General features: G+C 36.3%; 1 protein-coding gene across 1 annotated transcript; it reads right to left on the reverse strand.

Moving 5' to 3' along the window:
- Positions 1-1,473: 1,473 nt before the first annotated feature.
- LOC139732196 (transmembrane protein 53-B-like) lies at positions 1,474-16,888 on the reverse strand. Its single transcript, XM_071643069.1, has 4 exons — positions 16,868-16,888; positions 15,626-15,810; positions 14,436-14,711; positions 1,474-2,573 (listed from the first exon to the last, which is right to left on the reverse strand). Exons 2-4 carry the CDS (start codon positions 15,680-15,682, stop codon positions 1,953-1,955), a joined length of 954 nt encoding a protein of 317 aa, XP_071499170.1. The 5' UTR covers positions 15,683-15,810; positions 16,868-16,888; the 3' UTR covers positions 1,474-1,952.
- Positions 16,889-19,076: the final 2,188 nt, after the last annotated feature.

Genomic DNA, 19,076 nt, shown 5'->3' on the forward strand with positions numbered 1-19,076 from the left:
ACTTTGGTCTGCTTTGCTTGAAATCACTATAGATTGCGGCAGAGCCTTTATGAAAGGCTACCCAAAAATGGAATCAAATCTGCATATACTGCATCTAACCCTCACCATTCTCCACTACCAGAGAGCACTGCAGCTCGGCTGCAAACTTCAAGCACACACACATGAACAGGGGAAAATGGAATCACAGTAACATACTGCATGAAATCTATGCAGATACAACGTAGGACCTATAATAGGCTACTACACTGTACCAATTAGCCATAGAAGAAATAACCAAAATTCTGACAATTCCCATCTGAATCAATATACTACATCCCCAATAATTACAAGTCATGACACATCTGTATGGAAAACTACATGTAGTAATTATCAACAAATACACCTATATGCTCAAAATATCTTATTTCTAAACTAATGATACACAATTTCTACATCATACTCCAAAGAGATGAAGTGATGACCATTCAGCATTGTTTGTAAAAACATGCAGACCTTTGCGTCCTTCTATTTACACACAATTTATCTAATCCTTCCATTTCCTATCAATCTTGTAGTGTGCCCATAAAGTCACATCCTTTAAATTGAAGATGGTAATAGGAGCCCTTGCAGTAAAGGAGAATCCAATAGAACTACATACAAGATAGCCAGGGACTACATGAATGCTCTTGCTATAATGAAATCTTGTTAAAACGGACGTAGTAATAAGGGGAATGAAGAGTTTTCCTCGTAAAATCATCTCACAGAAAAACAAATATTACTCTTAGATACCTTTTTGCTATGAAACAGACTTTACCTGCATAATGATGACTGTCACATGGTTTCAAAGAAAATTGCCTTCAAAACAGCATTATCTCCCCAAAAAGAAACAATTCTGTATGAAGAAAAGACACTGAAGATCTATAAAAAAAAAGATAAATTACATCCAACTTTGAAGATACAAAACAGAGCTATAGACAGATCTAATATGTGATACTTGAAATTCTAAGTGTGGACATTTTGTAAACAAACAAATATGTACTGACCTCTGAATCATGAAAATTTACCCCCCCCCCCAAAAAAAAAAAAAAAAAAAAAAAAAAGGCAGAAGATTAAAAGAACATTTTTTTTTTCCTGTGAAATGACAGAATTATACATCTGATTAAAAAAAAAAAAAAAAAAACAGCTCATAGAAGGAATCAAATAAAAATAGAATTGTAAGAATCAAAACCAATCAACTGTCCTGTGGCGGATCAAAAGAAACATTCCTGATTCAAATATGACACCAACTTTCATTTGTGCTATGGACATTTTTTTAACTAATGTAGAAGAATGAATGTCAAAAGGCTAGAATTACAAACAGGAGCATCAACAATTTACATTAACCTGGAATAATGTTGATGTGGCAGGACCACCATGAGGACTACATTCATCTTCAAAAATACAGCATTTTGATGATGTAACCGCAACTTTTGCCACAGCTTGATTATGCCTCTGAAACATCTATACCAGTAGCAGGAAATGCATCATGCTGATTGTACTGTACTTGGCAAAAGTGTTCCTGACTATGGTGTAATTTTAAATTTGTCTGAGGAAAAATCCCTTATAAAAATGGGGCAGGCCCCTTAAAAAACAGGGTGCAGATTTGTGCGAGCCTGCGTGCGCCAATATCATGCATTGCTTTCTAATATCTTCACAGTAATACTGCAGCATGATCACACACATGAAAACGTTATTATTCTGCTTTAATACAGATATCTATGTCAAGTTCACAACACAAAATGCATCAAGTCCATTACAGCATGTTTAAATGGATACATCACAGGGAGCACTAGAACATTTATTGTATCTAAGAGGTAAAAATGACAAGATAGCATAGCAGCAAAAACAAATCAAATATACAATGTACTGCCACCAATACTGGAATAACATTAAAAAAAAATGGAGGAAGGCTGTTACTGTCAAGATGACGTCATCTACGCCTTAATTGCTTTCACATTTTGGCTACTCTCCTCGACATGGACCCCCCTGTCTTCGAAGAATGGGATATCCCGCAGAAAGTTGAGGAGCGTGCACATGTATTCCTCTCGATGCTGGTGCATGTGGCTGACGTGCTGGGAGCGGTTGAAGGCCTTGGTCTTGATGTTTTGGTGGCCCATGTCCCGCCGCAATGTCTCCACGCAGTTCTCGATAGCCTCGGCGCTGCCCACCGGGTCCGCGAAGGAGTAGTAGAAGAGGGTGGGGGACATGATGGGGTTGTGGTAGAAGAGCTGCGAGGCACGCTCGTAGTGCCGCGTGGCCAGCCGGTACGTCATGTTCATGTAGCCCTCGATGCTGAGCTCCACGCTCTTCTGGAGGAACCGGTTCTTGAAGAGGGCCCGCGAGGTGCCAAAGGCCACCTTATCCAGATCAACGACGCTGTCGTAGACCTGCCCGATCACGCGGCCTGTGATCTCCCCCTTGGTCGTCTCCGCGTCGATCATCTTCTGCAGGATCTCGGAGTAAAGGTAGCCACCAACGCTGAACGCGTGGACAAAAATGGGTCGCTGACGGTTGTTTTCCAACTGGAGGAAGTCCACCACACGTTGGGCCACGGCCTGAGGGGTGGAGAAAGAGATCAGAGTTAGTTCAGATACATACAGTGTAGTTAGAATGTCTGCAAAGACCTTCAAAATGTACTTGCATTCTGGAATAACCACACAATAAAATGCATTATACATCATTTACACAAATCTGAACATTTTTTTTTTTCCATGACACATAATTATGAACCTGCAATTCCTACAAAAAGCTTGCTAAAGCTGTCTGGTTCCTGCTCACTTCATACTCGAGTCTGAAATGCCAAAAGTTTGTAAATACTGTGATCTGTATCATTCTTTTATTTTTTATTTTTTATTAAAGAGAGTCCAACACTGTCCTCTTTTAAACGTAAATATAAAATGTCATTGATACAAAGTGCAATTGAGTAATTATTGTAATAATTTTGCCACCTTTTTTTTTCTTTTCTATTTTTATTGGTGTGATGTTTCTTTGTTGTTTTTGTTCCTTGATGTATATTTGATGGAAATTGCATACTATTTATTGTTTGTAAGGGAATCGGCCTCGATAGGCTTCATACGGCCTTTACTGATCCCTCACGTGCTATGTCTGTTTGTATATTTTTCTCTTCTGTTTTATTGTGAACGTGATGTTTTCTTTTTAGCATGTGAAATAAATTTGAATTTGAATTTGAATTTGAATTGAATTTGAATTTGAATTTGAATTTGAATTCTTACAAATGACCTCACTCATGACCTTTAATATTTACTGCATTATTGCATCCTTGAATTTGAATAAATCACATTATTCCTGGGAATCAAAAATATATATTTATTTGTGGTACACTGAAAAGTGTGATGTATGTAGCGAGCAATGAAACTGATGAAAGCAGTCCTGTTCGCATCGGGGCAAGTCCAAGATAACACGCGCGTTACGTATGGGACATTCAGAGACTTTTATGACCTGAAAAATTGTGTTAATGGCTTTTGATCATATTAAACTTTATCATGGTGATTGATATCTAGGAGAAGTATAATCATGCAAAAAATGGAGAAAAATTACCTTCACAATTATATTCTAGAAGAGAAAATATGTGCCGTTACGTATGGGACCAGAAAAATATTGTTTTTTTGAACATTTTTTTCAACCTCAAAACTCTCTGAAAGTATTTCATTCTACAACTTGTAACTCACTGTGATGAAAGTCACAACACTCAAGATTATCACAGGTAAGTTTCGTGTCATTAGGCAAAAAGCTCTAATTACAGGTTCTAATTAAAGACAGACATGACGTGTTACGTATGGGACAGTTACGTATGGGACAGTTTGTCCCCCATTCATTTAGTGTGTGAAGAACCATGTTTATGGGTATTTTGCATAATTATTGAAGTAAAATCAGTTGAAACTACTCAAATACTGATCCAGATTGTCAAGGAAACAATATTCCCCAAATATTCACCATCCTAATCATATTCAATCATATTTTTATATTTCTATGACCAACCTGAGTATGCATGCCCTTTGTCCCCCATTCGTTTAGTGTGTGGAGAGACATGTTTATGGGTATTTAGCAAAATAATTTTGCAAAATGCCCATAAACAAATTTTTGCATAATTATTGCAATGGAATCAGTTGAAATTACTCAAGTACTGATCCAGATTGACAAGGGAACAATATTCCCCAAATATTTACCATCATAATCATATTTAATCATATTCTATATTTTTATGACCAACTTGAGTATGTATGCCCTATTTTTATCAGGATAGTTACTACTGAAAAATTGAATAGTTTAGAGTGTTTACTTCCATTGATGAAGGGCAGTTTGCCATTTCGTTTCAATAAAAAAACAACTTGACACAAGAAATATTAATTTTCATAAATAAGCAATACCTGCTGCGTGAAACCCCTGTGATCGAGTAGATATATGATGTCTGTCTAGCAATCAGGTCATTGATTCGAGTCACACCTCAGTATGTATACCCATGAATTTTGTCGGGGCTATTATTGAAACCTGAATATTAAAGGACAATTTGTGTATCACTTGCAATGAAAAAAAAAATCATTTTACTTTATATTCTTTTTTAATATTTATATCACAACCATTTCAAATTGGATCTCCATCACTAAACTTTGAATTCCTCTAGTCTTAGGATTGTATGCTCTTTAGTAATTCATATAATTGGTTTCCAATCATCTCATTAAATGTTGAAAACTGAATCCCCATTTCTACAAAAAACTATACCATCCCTTTAATGCTGATTTTTCATTGTGTATTTTGCCATTTTCCCCTCCCCCCTTTCTGAAAATTGTTCAGTCAAATACATGTATTGTTTAAAGTGTCTATAACTCAAAAAGTAGCTACAATGTTGGGATGCTTTCTTCAGGATGATTTACCATTTGTGTACTGAGAGACCTTCACAGCTAGCTACATGCATTCACATGCATTATGTATGAGGATGTCCCATACGTAACGCATTTGTCCCATACGTAACATTATTTCAATGCCTAATAAAAAATATTCCTTTTACTGTTTTTTCTTTTTTCTATGGTAGTTAATTTCTCTAAACGATAAATTAGAACTTTCCAAAAGGGCATTAATATAACCTTAGCAATTTCAGAAAAAAACCTTAAAAAATGACGTCAATTTGTTACGTATGGGACATCTCATGATAGGACACAAGCTAATTTGCATAATCATTTGCATAATCCCTAAATTTTCATACCAAGTTAAACTATTTGATGAACTTCTTTTGTCCACATATTAATCAAATATCATTTGCTTTCCTTTGAATTGATATGAATTTTTATAAATGTCCCATACGTAACGCTGTGTTTCACATTTATGCAAATGAAGCCCTTGAAATTTGCATAAATTTACATAATATAATTTTTTCCTCCATGGAAATCAAAACTTCAACTCATAAGCTTCAAAATGATACCAAACATGTCAATATTGAGCAAAGATGAAATTTTGCCTTCTGGGGGGACCTTATCTTGGACTTGCCCATCGAAGATTTGGTTGGTCTGTTTATCAACACTTATTTCTTTTATTGTCTGTGTGGTCTCTATTCATTCAAAGCATGTAATAGTAGACCAGCCAAACCTCAAAAAAGGCTCTAGATAAGGATTCGACGGCATTTTTTGTTAATGCTCCGTTCTCATACTGAAAGTCTTGCAAAAATACTAAGGAATAGCGTACGGCCGGATGTCACGCGCGTTTTTGCCGAAAAATGTCATTTTTAGCACAAAATTCAGAAGCATGTCAAAAATCACGATTTTTATTTTTTGCTTGCATTCAATTGATATTTGAAAGATCATGAGTTTCAATTGTCCCTTTTAATGAAATTGCAATTTAAATGTGTTTCCTTAGCAATTTAAAAAGTCATTTTGTACAGCCATATATGGGGCTCTCAAATGTTTGGGTGTTGTTTTCTCGAAATAATATTCACAGATTAATTAACGTTCTGCAAAGTTTGCTTTTCCAAGCTAATTAGATGATCTTCCAAAAGTAATTTAATGTTTTATAAAACTACAAGTGCTTCTTTAATTGAATGTGTCAATATTATTTCTAGTTTTCTTGAAGAAATCTTTACTTTTAATCAAAACTCTGAACTTGCAGGAACTCAGAAAATGCATTTTCGAGCATTTTCCAGTAGCCCCGCGCAGCTTGTGTGCGCGCGAATACTTAATACGTGTGCGTACGTCTACCCCTACGAGCTAGCTACAGGTAAAATCTCTCGCGCGAGAGCTGCATGTTTCGGTCGTTGAGTTGGAAACGTGGTGACTGGAAAAGGGACTATTTCCTTCGAATGTAAGTAACTTAGTAATTAAATACATAGTTCTTTATTGCACTGCATAACGAAACTTAAAAATCTGTTTTGATCTAACAGTTAGATATACAACTTTGATCTGAGACTTGGTTAATATCAAGGTTCAAGCGCTAGTACTACGTTAGGCCGATGTCTTTAATCACTGTATTTCGCACCGATCCCGTGGGCGCGGGCATGCCTACCCACCCCCGGGCCGCCACCCGACCGTGCCGGCGGTGCTTGTTAGTGGAACGCCGATTATTCCGTAAAGCACGTCTTGACGCGGTGCGAAAAGAGGCCTAACAAACATTAGGTATACGTCTAGATTTAGGTGTCTTGTTCGTTCGATCTAGGTTTGTAATCTATGGCCTCATCACATGCAGTTGGACTGAATCCTCGTCTACTGTTAGGTCTAATCTATCTAACGGTTACACTCTCTCTAACTGTTAATACTAACGTTAGTGTTAGACATTCTAGCTAGTAGGGGTAGTGTTACTCTAACGTTTAGTGTTAGTGTTAGAATGTACGGCTACGCCTGTTATTATGCCAAAACAATTCAATCGGGCTAGGCCCTATGATAGTATAATCACAATGAACTTAACACCTAACGTTAGCACATTAGCAGTTGTATAACGTGGACAGTACAGGCCCACTACTACTAACGTTACTGCGCTGGTTAGATATATTTTTAGGGCTAGAGCCAGGTCCAGGGCAAGGGGCTGTAGTCTATACAGAAGGTGTAGATGTAGATCTACCAACGTTTAGAGTCTAATATACTAGACCTACAATATAAAATCTAGGGCCGGGGTCTGAAGCATAAATAGCTGGCGTCTGGAATTAGGATCTAGGTCTAACCTTAGTCAAGATCTGGGCCACTGATTCTACCTAACGTTAGAGGTTTCTAGTAACCTACTACTCATATCTAGGCAGTTTTGTTGTAAAGACCCAGCTTACTAGGCCTAGCTAGACCTAAGTTTAGACATCTAGAGGTTCTAAAATATATGCATAATAATTATACTATATATGTAGGCTAACTTTGATCAAAAAGTTCATGTTAGATCTAACATTAGAAGATCCTAACATTAGCTCTAACGTGAATTAGCTAGACTAATATTAGTCTCTAGAGCAGAGGTCTAAGGTTGATTCCACTCTTTCTGGTATTTGTAGACCTGTGGGTTCAGAAAAAGAGTCTAGGATTTAGGCCTAGGTGTTTTATACATCGAGTCTACAACCAAGTGATCTTGCCATTCGAATATGCCCGAAAGAGAGAGAGAGAGAGAGAGAGAGAGAGAGAAAGTGTTCAGTCCTGACTGCCAACCTCTCCTAATCTGTGAATCATTTACATGTACTCTTCTAGTTTACAAATAGATCTAGTCAAAGAGGAACTAGAATAGAAATGTCTTTACTCATAAGTACCAAGTTCTTATGTTAATGTCTCAAAGAATGAAGGTTGCTTTGAAAAAAAAAAGTAAATATTACATTTTTAATGGATCATTAATACCGACTCACTGAAACCTAAATATCTTCCTTCTTCTTTTTTAACTTTTTAAAAAGCTAAAAAAAATATCATCTTAATAAAAGAGATATATTTTTAGTTATAATTGATTTGCATGGGGAACAAAGAAAATTATGTCAATGTCAAGATGCCTTTTCAAACAATCAAATTTCAAATTGATTTTATTTTTTGTTCACTGTTAGCTTATAAGGCTCTGCTTTAAAGATAAAAAAAAAATTATTTGAGTCATGTTGATTTCTGTTTTCAGCTAGATGTACCAGCAAGTGGACAGACTGAGTCTTGTCTTCAAACTTCACCAAAGAGAGAGACATAGGCCTATCCTGACTTGCCAAAATCTCATTGTAAAGACTGAGCTCCTTCTACCTGCAACAAAGTGCAGAACAACCAGAAGGTAAGAAACGGTAAATGTCTTAAATAGCGGTCTAATTTGAAATATCTTTTAAATACTAACTTACTAAGTGTTTGATTATCAAATGTATCACTTCAGTGCCCAGTTGAAAATAATGCCAAATCTAAATACATTGAGTATCAAATATTCCTATTCCATTTGAATAAATTGTAACAAGCATGTTTTCATTTTGACAGTTGCATTACAATGCAGTGTACAAGTACTTTGCAAACAAAGAGAGGAGAATAATCTTATACACGTGTATCTCCATTTATATAAGAAGGGGAGCAAATCTATGATCAAATGTGTATTCTTGTTTTCTTGTAAATTCATTGCATGTTCTATTGTAGAGGATCATATGAAAGAACGGTATTCTATCTACTGAAGATGAGATCATATAAAAATCAAACATAAATGTAATCAAGTAAGATATTATATGTAATGAAATATTTCTCAACCATGTCAATTGGCACAAGTGTTCAATGTGTGCACAGATGAAAATACGTCTGTAGTCACAAATCAATTAACTTTCCATTGTTATTATGTTGCGTTAAGTATGACGTAAGGGTGATATGCTGTGATGTATTGTTCTTTATTTTTATCAAGGTGTCAGCAACAAATGGACATGCTGAGTTTGAGATCACATCCACTAGAGTGAGGGGGAGATAGAAAGATGTCTTGACTGCGATGTGAATGCCCTTTCCAGCTCACAAGTAAGTGTCAACGATTTGAAATTAGGAATATCATCTCATGAATACAAACCGATTTATGCAAGGAAATCATATCCTAATCCACATACAAATGAGAGCATGATACAATCAAATATTTGTGTACAGGAATTACAGGTGTCAAGATGACTTCCATCCTACATAATTCATTTTCAGTAAGATATGGCTTTAGAGCATCAAAGATGATAATAACAATGACATGATTAATGTATTACATGTAAGACAAATTAATGTTGACAGTGACCTGAAGATCCAAAATCTCTATACTAAGGGATTCATGAGATCGTGATGATTAATTCTAATTCATGATGAATGTGTTTGTTTTTTGTTGCAGTATGATTATCCTGTTTCACTCATAAAAATGATAACTTATTTAAGTTTTTGTTAATTGTATTTTCGACCAGAATTAGCACAAAGTGGACAAAATGGACCCTGCAAACCACAGCCAACTACGGACAAGAGAGAAAAAAAAAGAGAAAGAGACAGATGTCCTGACTACCAACTTCTAATCTGTGCATCCTGTACCCTATTTCGAAAGGAAATATGGGAGGTAAGCAATAATACATGTAAAATGTAAAACCCAAATATGTTGGAATATTTTGACAAGCCTTTGACATCTTGACCAAATTTTTGACTGTCGATCGTTCATTGGGCAGAAAATTAACGCATGTTTTGCTAAATGAATGCAGTACTGCATATCCATGTAGTCAATCACTCCAACAACGAAGATTTACATGAATTAACGCTGATTATCTTTTTTTAGCCTCTGTCAAAGATGGTTGCAGGAGTTTTTATGTTGTTGCAGTCATCCATTCACACGCACATCTGTCCTATTCTCATCTTGCAATAACTTAACATTTACTCAGCAGATCATCTTCATCTTTGGTTTTATACAAAAGAGATGATTACCTGCTGAGCCTTGTACAAGTAGCATTTTAGTTATTGTTGTGATTTTGCTGCTGATTGTAAATTACAGGGAAACCCTGATTTTTATTGACTGTAGAGCATTGCTACCATGACATTATATTTACCTTCGGATGGCAAAGTTACCATAACCTCTAAGCAATTTGACTTTGATTAGTTATGAGGGTATTGATGTGAAAGGTCACGGGGACATTATAAGCACGAAAGTGTTGAATGTATCAAGTTGCAGTATCAGGCAAGCACCACCTTGAAATTCTTGTGAATGGAATAAAAAGCTTAATGGAAAGAATTGGATATTTGGATCATGAAAGTTTCCTACATTTCATATTTCATCGTGTACTCGCGGTTAAATTGCTACAATTAGGATCTACTATATAAAATAATATACTTTACAGTTTCAAGGAAACACTACATATAGAGGAAATCAAGTAACCGTATGTCTTTATTAGCGTATATGTCACTGTGTCTTCACCAAACATTAAAATGCCCATGTCACTTTCTTCATCAAGTAAAGACAGATACACCATTCTTTCTCTCTCTCTCTCTCTCTCTGTCTCTCTCCAGAAACAACCCTGCCAGGCTATCCGGTCCGCATCCAGATTCCGTATGAAGGATGTCATCAGAACCTGAACTTACATGTGGAATGCATCCATCTAAACTTCTCAAATATAATCACAATGTGCTTTCAGGACTATTATAGAAGTTGTATATATAAAAGACATGTGTATATATTAGAAATTTCTACTAATCCAGATTAAATGCTTCTTTTCTAATCTTTTTTTTTCCTTTTTTTTTCCTTAGTGATGAAGTAAAACAAGGCCTGATATCAAAATGTGCACAACACTACTTGGCAAAGAGCATTTACAATATGATTTGATATAGATCTACTTCCAATTTTGATGGCAGCATTAAAGGGATGAGGGATGTTCTACTTTTGGTTGAGATGGGGGCTGAGATGGAGATTTTGTAAAATAATGAGAACCCTGTAATGAAATATTAAAGAGAAAACAATACCAAGAGGAATTCCAAATTTATTTGTTAAAAATTGGTTTTGAAAAGGCTGAGATGTACAAAAACAAAGAGGTCCTAATAAAGGTGGCACCCACTTCTAATTATTATCATTCTGTGTCACTTTTAAAAAAAAATTCTCGGCCGTTTCAAAACCAAGAACTTGAATCAAACAAACTTCAAATTACTCTAAGAATTTGATGCTCTTTCATATTTCATAAGTTGTTTTTATTTGCTTGCAAAAAGTTGAAGTCTGAATCTCCATCTCAACCAAAACTATACCATGCCTTTGAGACTCAGAGTTACAAGCCGCATACTAGTAGTTCATGGAAATTGATCCTGTTATTTCCTTTGAAGCCCAAACGCCAACATTTTAATCCTGTCAGATTGGAATGTCTTTTGTTTTTGTTTTTAAGGGGGGGGGGGGCAACAAAAGGGAAGTGAACTTTGCCTTTCTTCATCAGATGGAGGAAAATATGTGACATGTTAGTCAGAAAAAAAAAAGAAAACTGCACGTTGAAGTGCTTAAAAAGAGAAAATTTCACAAAGTAACAGTTGGTGAATCTGAAGGGAAATAGCAAAGAGCATGTTTTTTCTTTTCTAGTTTAAGATATAAAAGAATAGTATGTAGCTTAAAGGAACGAACATAAGTAAAATCTTTCAATCCAAACGCCAAGTACAAGAAGTAGTGAAAAGAAAATGTACTGGTCAAGATGTATGTTTTGCCAGGTTTCTTTCACATGTGCCATAATTGTCATGATGTTGGTAATACTGTAATATATGTTAGCTATTCAGGGCCCCAGCAATGTATTCTGGTACTTGGAATAAGGGTAGGTATTAGAGGGAAACATTACCCATGCATTTTGGAGAGGTGATTTTTTTTTTTCTTCACTGAGAGACGAGTATTCAGTACAGATATCTTATCACACTGGTCTGCAGAACACAAGAATAATATCAGACTAAAAGTAGATTTTTAAAAATTTGGCAGTCACCATTCTAATTTAGTTGTACATTGACGAAAGTTCAATGCAACAGCGTACAGTCATAATTAGCTAGGATATGTAACCACAAATTGTTAAAAAGATAGAGATACTGAAATATTGCTTAAAGAGAACATTTTGTTTTTCTAACTGGTGTAACGTTTGTGATGCTGGACACATTATAGTATATGTCACATTAAAAAAAAATTGAGGCTATCAATGCAGTTAATGTAGTCAGCGCAATTTGTATTGTTTTTCAAACTCTTTGGATGTATGTCACAGAGATTTGTTCATGAAAGACATTTTCACTGAGGACTCATTCTTTTCTAATGCTTTTAATCATTTAAGAAGATTGCTTTCAGATGGATTTTTTTTGTTTGTTTTTAGATGTCCACAAATGGAGACTGAGGTTCTTTACCTTTCAAAACGAAATACTGTTGAAGAGAAATAATTATACAGTATATATTTTGCAGGATTGAAGCATGTTCTTACTGTTTATGGTATTCTAATCAGCATTTTGGTAACCAGCAACATAGATGTCAAGTGCTGCTATTCTAGTAAATGTACGCTAATGGCAAATCATTGCTTTAAAAAAGAGAAATTGCCTCGTTTACTGTTTACTGTATTTCATTCGTGAACGCTGTTTGAGACGGTGGTTGCGGGCGTGTGCACATTGTGTAGTACGTTTTGTTGGTTGACTGGGAATTTAGAGTGTTGGTGATAACTGAAATGATTTTTTTTTCACAAATTTGTGATAAATATAGAAAAAAATCGAATTGCAAACAAACAAGTTGATACATGTCTGCTCCAAGGACATAGAACTTGGCCAAGGATTAATATAATCTGCAATATAGACTCGATGATATAACCGACTTAATGATGGGAAGGGGAAATGAGGCTGTTATTGCATTGTACGCATTTCACTTCTACTTCCTTTTTACTTCTTGTTTACTCTTTTGAGGGTGATATTTGCCTTACTTTTTCACACAAATCCGGGATACATAATAACATTTTTATGTCACCGACTAAGTGTGCGTTCCAAACAACGTTCATGTAAACAATCAACCATCATAAAAGAAACATTTAGTATAAGTCTTCTGCGGGAGAATAAATCTAAATAAAATGCAAACACCTCGCCTTAGAACATTACAAAAGTAAAAGTGATTTCGTGCCTATCCCTTGCAGGGCTCCGTTTCAGGGCCTGAGAATGCAAACTATATAGCATTATGAATTCCAAAGCATTCTCGGGGGAAGGGGTGAGTATGCAGGATGGGATATTTGGTATCATGATTTTTCCCAGTAACACGTGATTTGTTATCACGGTTTCCATGACAACCATTTCCGAACATAGTAAACAATTTATAACTCTTAGGTTTCATTGTTAAACATAGATTAGTTCGATTGATACATTTTTCACACACACACAAAATGTTTCAACACTTTCGTACGTTTTACAATTATGAATATTTGAAATTTTCAGGGAGTGACCTAATGATGATCAGTTGCCATGGTAACAACACTACTGATTTTATTCATTTATTTTATTTTATTTTTTTTTTTTTGGGGGGGGGGGGGGGAAGAAGCACATTTCAGTCATATCAAGGTGCCACAAAGGGTTTTGCAGTCAGCTATCCAACCTGCCCATTGACTTCGCCAATTATGTAAGATAAACACCTACACGCACTATACCATGTACAATATGGGCTTACGCTATACATTCGATTTTTCATTCAAAATGCGCGTCCGGTAAAAATACATCGTCCCATTTAGGATAACATAAAACGAGTTATCTTTCGCCTTATCTTGTAATTTCTTTGCTGCATAAGATATCAGAATATATATTATATTTCGGAAAAATAAAAACTTTTGAATAGATTGATTTAGGTAGTTTGAAAAAACTTTGAAATATTGGTAGATTTTACAAAGTACAATTTTGAGTAAATCAAGTTTTTATGTTTCATTGCGCCATATATGTGCGTGTAAAAATTCTACATTCGAATGCATATTAGTCAGGTTCTAAACTTGAAATGGAAGATAACACATTTTTAGTTTGAAAGGTACTTATCAACCATTACTTATTTCGGTAAAAAAATAAAAATCGTGATTTTCGACATTCTTTCAAATTTTGTGCTAAAAAAGGCATTTTTCGGCAAAAACGCGCTTGACATCCGGCCGTACGCTAAACTTGAGTATTTTTGCAAGACTTTCAGCTGGAAAACTTAGCATTAACAAATTTTGCCGTCCAAAGTAAAAAAAATCGTCTTGGCTGGCCTACTATAAAAATGACAACTACTGGTTGCATATTTATTGTTAATGAGTACCATAGCATTAAAAGTAACAATGACAACTACTATTACTATGGTACTACTGTTACAAAAACTAATCACTACACACTTATAAAGATTACTAAGTACTGTCAATACTCCTACCACAATTACTAAGTACAACGGAATTTCTAAACATTGCTACTGCTACTATTCTACTTCCACAACCATATCTACTGTATAACTAAACTTCTATCATTGCAAGAATGCCTATAAGACTCAGAGGGTACAGCAAATTATACCTGTGCACCCGACTTGGGGAGGAGAATCTGGCCGGCACGGATGCTGACGGTCAGAACGTCACAGCCCCGGTCCAGGTAGATGCGGGAGAAGTTGGAGACGTGCTTCTGCTTGGCCGCCAGCCAGGGGAGCAGGAGGACCAACGGCCGCGAAGACTCCTCCGATGAGCCAACCACGGGGACGGGGGACCGCTGGAGCTGCATGTTCTGGTTGATCTTGAGGGCTGGGATTGGTGGCGTAGCGGTGGCATACATTCGCATCGAGCTCCCACCAAGGGACTGATGTTAATAATCATGTCAATGATAATAGAGTAAAGAGAAGATGACAATAATATTAAACACACTCATGGTTGAAAGGTGTGAAAACATCTTTGCCATAAACAGGGCTACAAAAAATCAGATGGGTGAGGGGAGGGGGAGGGGTGGTAGCTCCTCCAACTCCCCCTACTTTTGGCTCTTAAAGAGACTGATTAAAGAAATGATAAAAATTCTAAATTTATCCCTAGAAAATTCATGACCTCAAACTTCAAAGCTTTTCCAAGATTGTTCTTATCAAAGCATGTAGGATGTGTATATGATGTGTGTGTGTGTGTGTGGGGGGGGGGGGGGGGGTGATCTTTGACCCAATAAGCACTACACCTAAAACAAGTAAAGAACTCCAGTTTTTATTTTTTCTAATCATTTTCACATTAGTGGTATGCATGTTAAACCTTTGTATTTATCTGCCTTCAGGTGATAACCCTGCTCAAGTATTGATTGGCTCTGCAATATCAACAAATTTGTGGACATCGTGGTGGTAATCTACTGCACAATGATTTAACATGGACGGCAATTTTCATATAAAGTTTAACCAACAAAAACTTAATGGAATTCAATCATATCATCTACCCTCCTTTCCCATAAGAGACCAAGAAGATTTATGTACAATATAGGCTACTGTAAAAGTGGAAATTTTCACGCATTTGGCGCAATCAGAAACTAGCGCGAAAATAAAAGCATGCAAATATTTTTGCTTGCCATATGTTCCTGTGCGTGATATCTTGATTTCGCGGAATTAAAAACAAGCGAAACTCTTCTTACCCGGCCAAGGGCGAAAACTTAGTCGCGCGAAAATATCCACTTTTACGGTACATGATTGTGCTCATTGATGAATCAGTGTGCTGTGTGGGTTGCTTGCAGTCATCATACCATACCTCTGCAACATCCCAGGCACTAAGCGCCTGGAGAGTGGTCCTCATTGAACGAAACATGGTTGATACAGCAGGCTTGTTGTGCTCCTTCCCGGCCAAAAATCTTGACGACGACCAGACCAGAGCTTCGGTCGGTAACCCCGAGGAATATGTTGCAATCAGGACTGATCTAGTGCTGTTACAGCAGACTGCATGCAGATGATACAAAGCGTACATGACATGAATGAGCAATATCACCAAACAGTGACAAAAACTTAATGGAGTCCATGGCGGTACAATAAGAGCCCTAGCATGTCTAGAAGTAGAATCATGTAGTACTACTATTATGTGTTATAGAAATCATTATGAACTGTTATTTTTAAAAGCTCAGATAAAACAGCATGAATTGTGATTACTTTCTAATGTACCGGTATAAATATGATACAAACATACAAGTCAACTCCTTTATGAGAAGTACGGTAAAGTGTAACATGAAGTGTCACATTCCAATCAAGAAATTTGACGTCAATGTAATTAGATGGATAATTGATTTGTTTCGGTTTTTTTCTTTCTTGGTTCTCCTTTATGTTGTGACTTTTATGCCAACAGGTATCATGATCACTGCATTTGGACTTGCACTTGGTATGGTTCTGACTTCTTTTGGTTTTACCCGAGATTGCCTCCAAATCAAAATTAAAAATCGGTGTCACTTTCACAACTAATATTAGTAACAATGATTAATAGGTAGTCTTTGATAATGATATGTCCTCGAAATATCCGCCAGCTGCTGAGTTATGAGTGTAAACTTGTACTAAAATAAGAGTACGGTATTCTAAAAGATATATCTATTCCATCTATAAATTATCCCAGGTCAGGCCCAGACATTCTAGTGCTCATTAATACAGTACCAGTATGTGATCTACTACAACACTGTGACGTCTGGCACTGATTACTCTGAGTTAACCCGTCCCGTAACCACGGTATTCTTTCTGCAATATGTTCTTTGATAAAAGTCTTGTCTCTTTAAACATGTACGTAGCCTCTAGTTATGCTAAAGTACAGTCTAACGTTACACATAAAGTAGCACACACACACACACACACACACGCACAAAGGCCCAAAACCAGAAATAAAAAACTTCAAACTGTTCAATTAGTTGGGCTAAAAAGTATCAGTAAACAAGTAATAGGTTACTAATTGTATGTAAGACATAAATTGGACAATAGATTCTTACACCAAGACCAAGTCCTACCTGTGTAGGCCTACCTGTTGGCAGTGCAGTGTAGACAAGTAGATTCTTGTAGTCTAAATTCTAGTGATGGTGTGTACGTCTTAAACGAAGATACTCGGGAAGTGCTGTATATTTACTGATCGTGATGTTTGATGTTCCCGTGATATCTATTCCATCTCCTCCATGCTGGTCGTTCAACGCATATTCAGCTCACTGCGGGGTCCACATATCAGTCAAGAGCTGAAGCAGCGCAGCTGTGCAGTGGATGATGCAGGTTCCGTGCCTCAGTCAGTTGGTCAGCTAGCTCTCATTAAATAGCTGGCTAGAAAACTCTCTATCCACCGCGGCCGCAGCACAACCGATCGAGGAAAGATGATTATTGTTTGACCAGTGAGATATTGGTCAGTGCATCGTCCTTGTATCTATGCGTGTGGACGGCCTGAGCTAAGCCACGGGAACAGACAGACCGACTGGTAGCTTTTGTATCCACACTGACCACTTATGGCACAAATCATCATGCAGGCTCAATCAAGGCTTTGGAAGCAGAGGTCATTATAAAACAGTGGCTGCAGCCGTCGCCGCTGATCGTGCTAGAGCGATCCGTTGCCCGATACGAGCCGGTAGTTGATTGGGTGTGGATCATGCATGTATGGAGGACCTAGAGGATCCTCGGAAAGGGCACATCTTGTGCATGTGTCTCATGCGTGCCTTGTCCTAGCCTTTAATCAAGACAATCTTTAATAATAATAATAATAATCTGATTTATCGAAATATCATGTATACATCCAGTACTGTCATAGGCTATGTAAACTCCGGTTATTTTTCTATGTATTCACGTATACAAATTTATTTCGAGGGTATTCCAGGTATACTATAACAATTTTTGTTAAATCCAGGGGACCGCAGTGGCGGGATAAGAATACTGGACCAATTCGTAATGTCACTTAAGTTAAAATTCTTATAAAGAATGAAAAAAAAAAATTCAAACATCTTTATTGATTTGCAAAAATAGAGTCCTCATTTTCTTTAATTGCTACTGACAAACGCTATAAAGGGTGATACTATTGCCCCTGCCTTCCAAAGAATATACGTAAAGCGTGCTTTTCTTATTACGCGAGTCAAATGAAAAATGATTATGAACAAGTTTTGTACTTTTGTTCTACTAATAATGTATTATAATGAGCGTCATAATACATCATCATACATTATGGGGTTATTTTTCGTTTAAGTCATAAATAAGAGACACCAATAAGATATTGCTGCCAGCAAACAGACAGATTGTTATGATATAAAGAGTGACTAATACATGTTGGCCCGAAATACTAAAGGGATGGTTTGGAAGGTTTGAATCGATTTTATTGGCATTTTAGATTTAGCATATCAGCTATAAGGGTAATGATATAGCAATCACAATTATCGTGATTTATAAAGTATTCAATATTACTATCAATCAATTCTCTATGCGTTTACATGAAAGCAGTAGACATAAACGACAGCAATTCAAATACATAGCAACAACAAATATATTGATAAAAGTGGACATGAGAAAGTTATGATATAAATTTCTCCCAGCAGTATTTCCACATAACAAGACATTTCTAAAATTTGTAAAAACAGTTGAGTCCTGAGAAAGAGCAATGATAATAGTCATAATAATTCTGATTTAATAAGCACATAATATTACCATCAATCAATTCTCTAGCGTACGACAGCAATCTGATCAACAAACATGTTTTGAGAACGTTATGAAATAAGATTCTTCCAGAACGAGCAATAACTAGAACTATCACTGAAAGTGATTAATACAAGCTGAATACCCCTACCTAACACTATAAGGGAGTAAGCTCAATCATATATGCTTTTTATTGAAAACAAAATTTTGCCATTGCAATGTTGATTGTTCAACATAGAATAAATATATATTTTGCCCACTGACGACTACAATCATGAGCCATATCTCAAATCAAGCGCTCAAACCTGATTAATATAGATAAATCGGCAATTTCTATGATTTTCATTTTAAAAGTGCTGTTACCATTGCAACACAATGTTTGACATAAAAAAATAAAAATATATTATGTGCACGACTATAATACCTAACTAGCCGTCTAATGTGCCGAATTTCAAGTCAAATGCTCAAAAGCTGAGGGAGTAAGCTGAATCCACAATATTTTTGTATGCTTTTTAGTGAAAATATGTTGTTACCATGGCAAAGTATTGTTCACCACTGAGGAAAGATTGAAT

This window comes from Diadema antillarum, unplaced genomic scaffold, assembly GCF_040938485.1.
Source record: "Diadema antillarum isolate AM-2024a unplaced genomic scaffold, OU_Dant_1.0 seq00000406_RagTag, whole genome shotgun sequence".
In the NCBI taxonomy this organism is placed as follows: Eukaryota; Metazoa; Echinodermata; class Echinoidea; order Diadematoida; family Diadematidae; genus Diadema; species Diadema antillarum.

Coding starts and splice junctions, on each gene's coding strand:
- LOC139732196 (XM_071643069.1), bottom strand. CDS start 15,682: ATGTTTCGTTCAATGAGGACCACTCTCCAGGCGCTTAGTGCCTGGGAT. Junction 14,712..15,625: donor GTGCCTGGGATGTTGCAGAG/GTATGGTATGAT, acceptor TATTAACATCAG/TCCCTTGGTGGGAGCTCGAT. Junction 2,574..14,435: donor TCCCCAAGTCGGGTGCACAG/GTATAATTTGCT, acceptor TCCACCCCTCAG/GCCGTGGCCCAACGTGTGGT.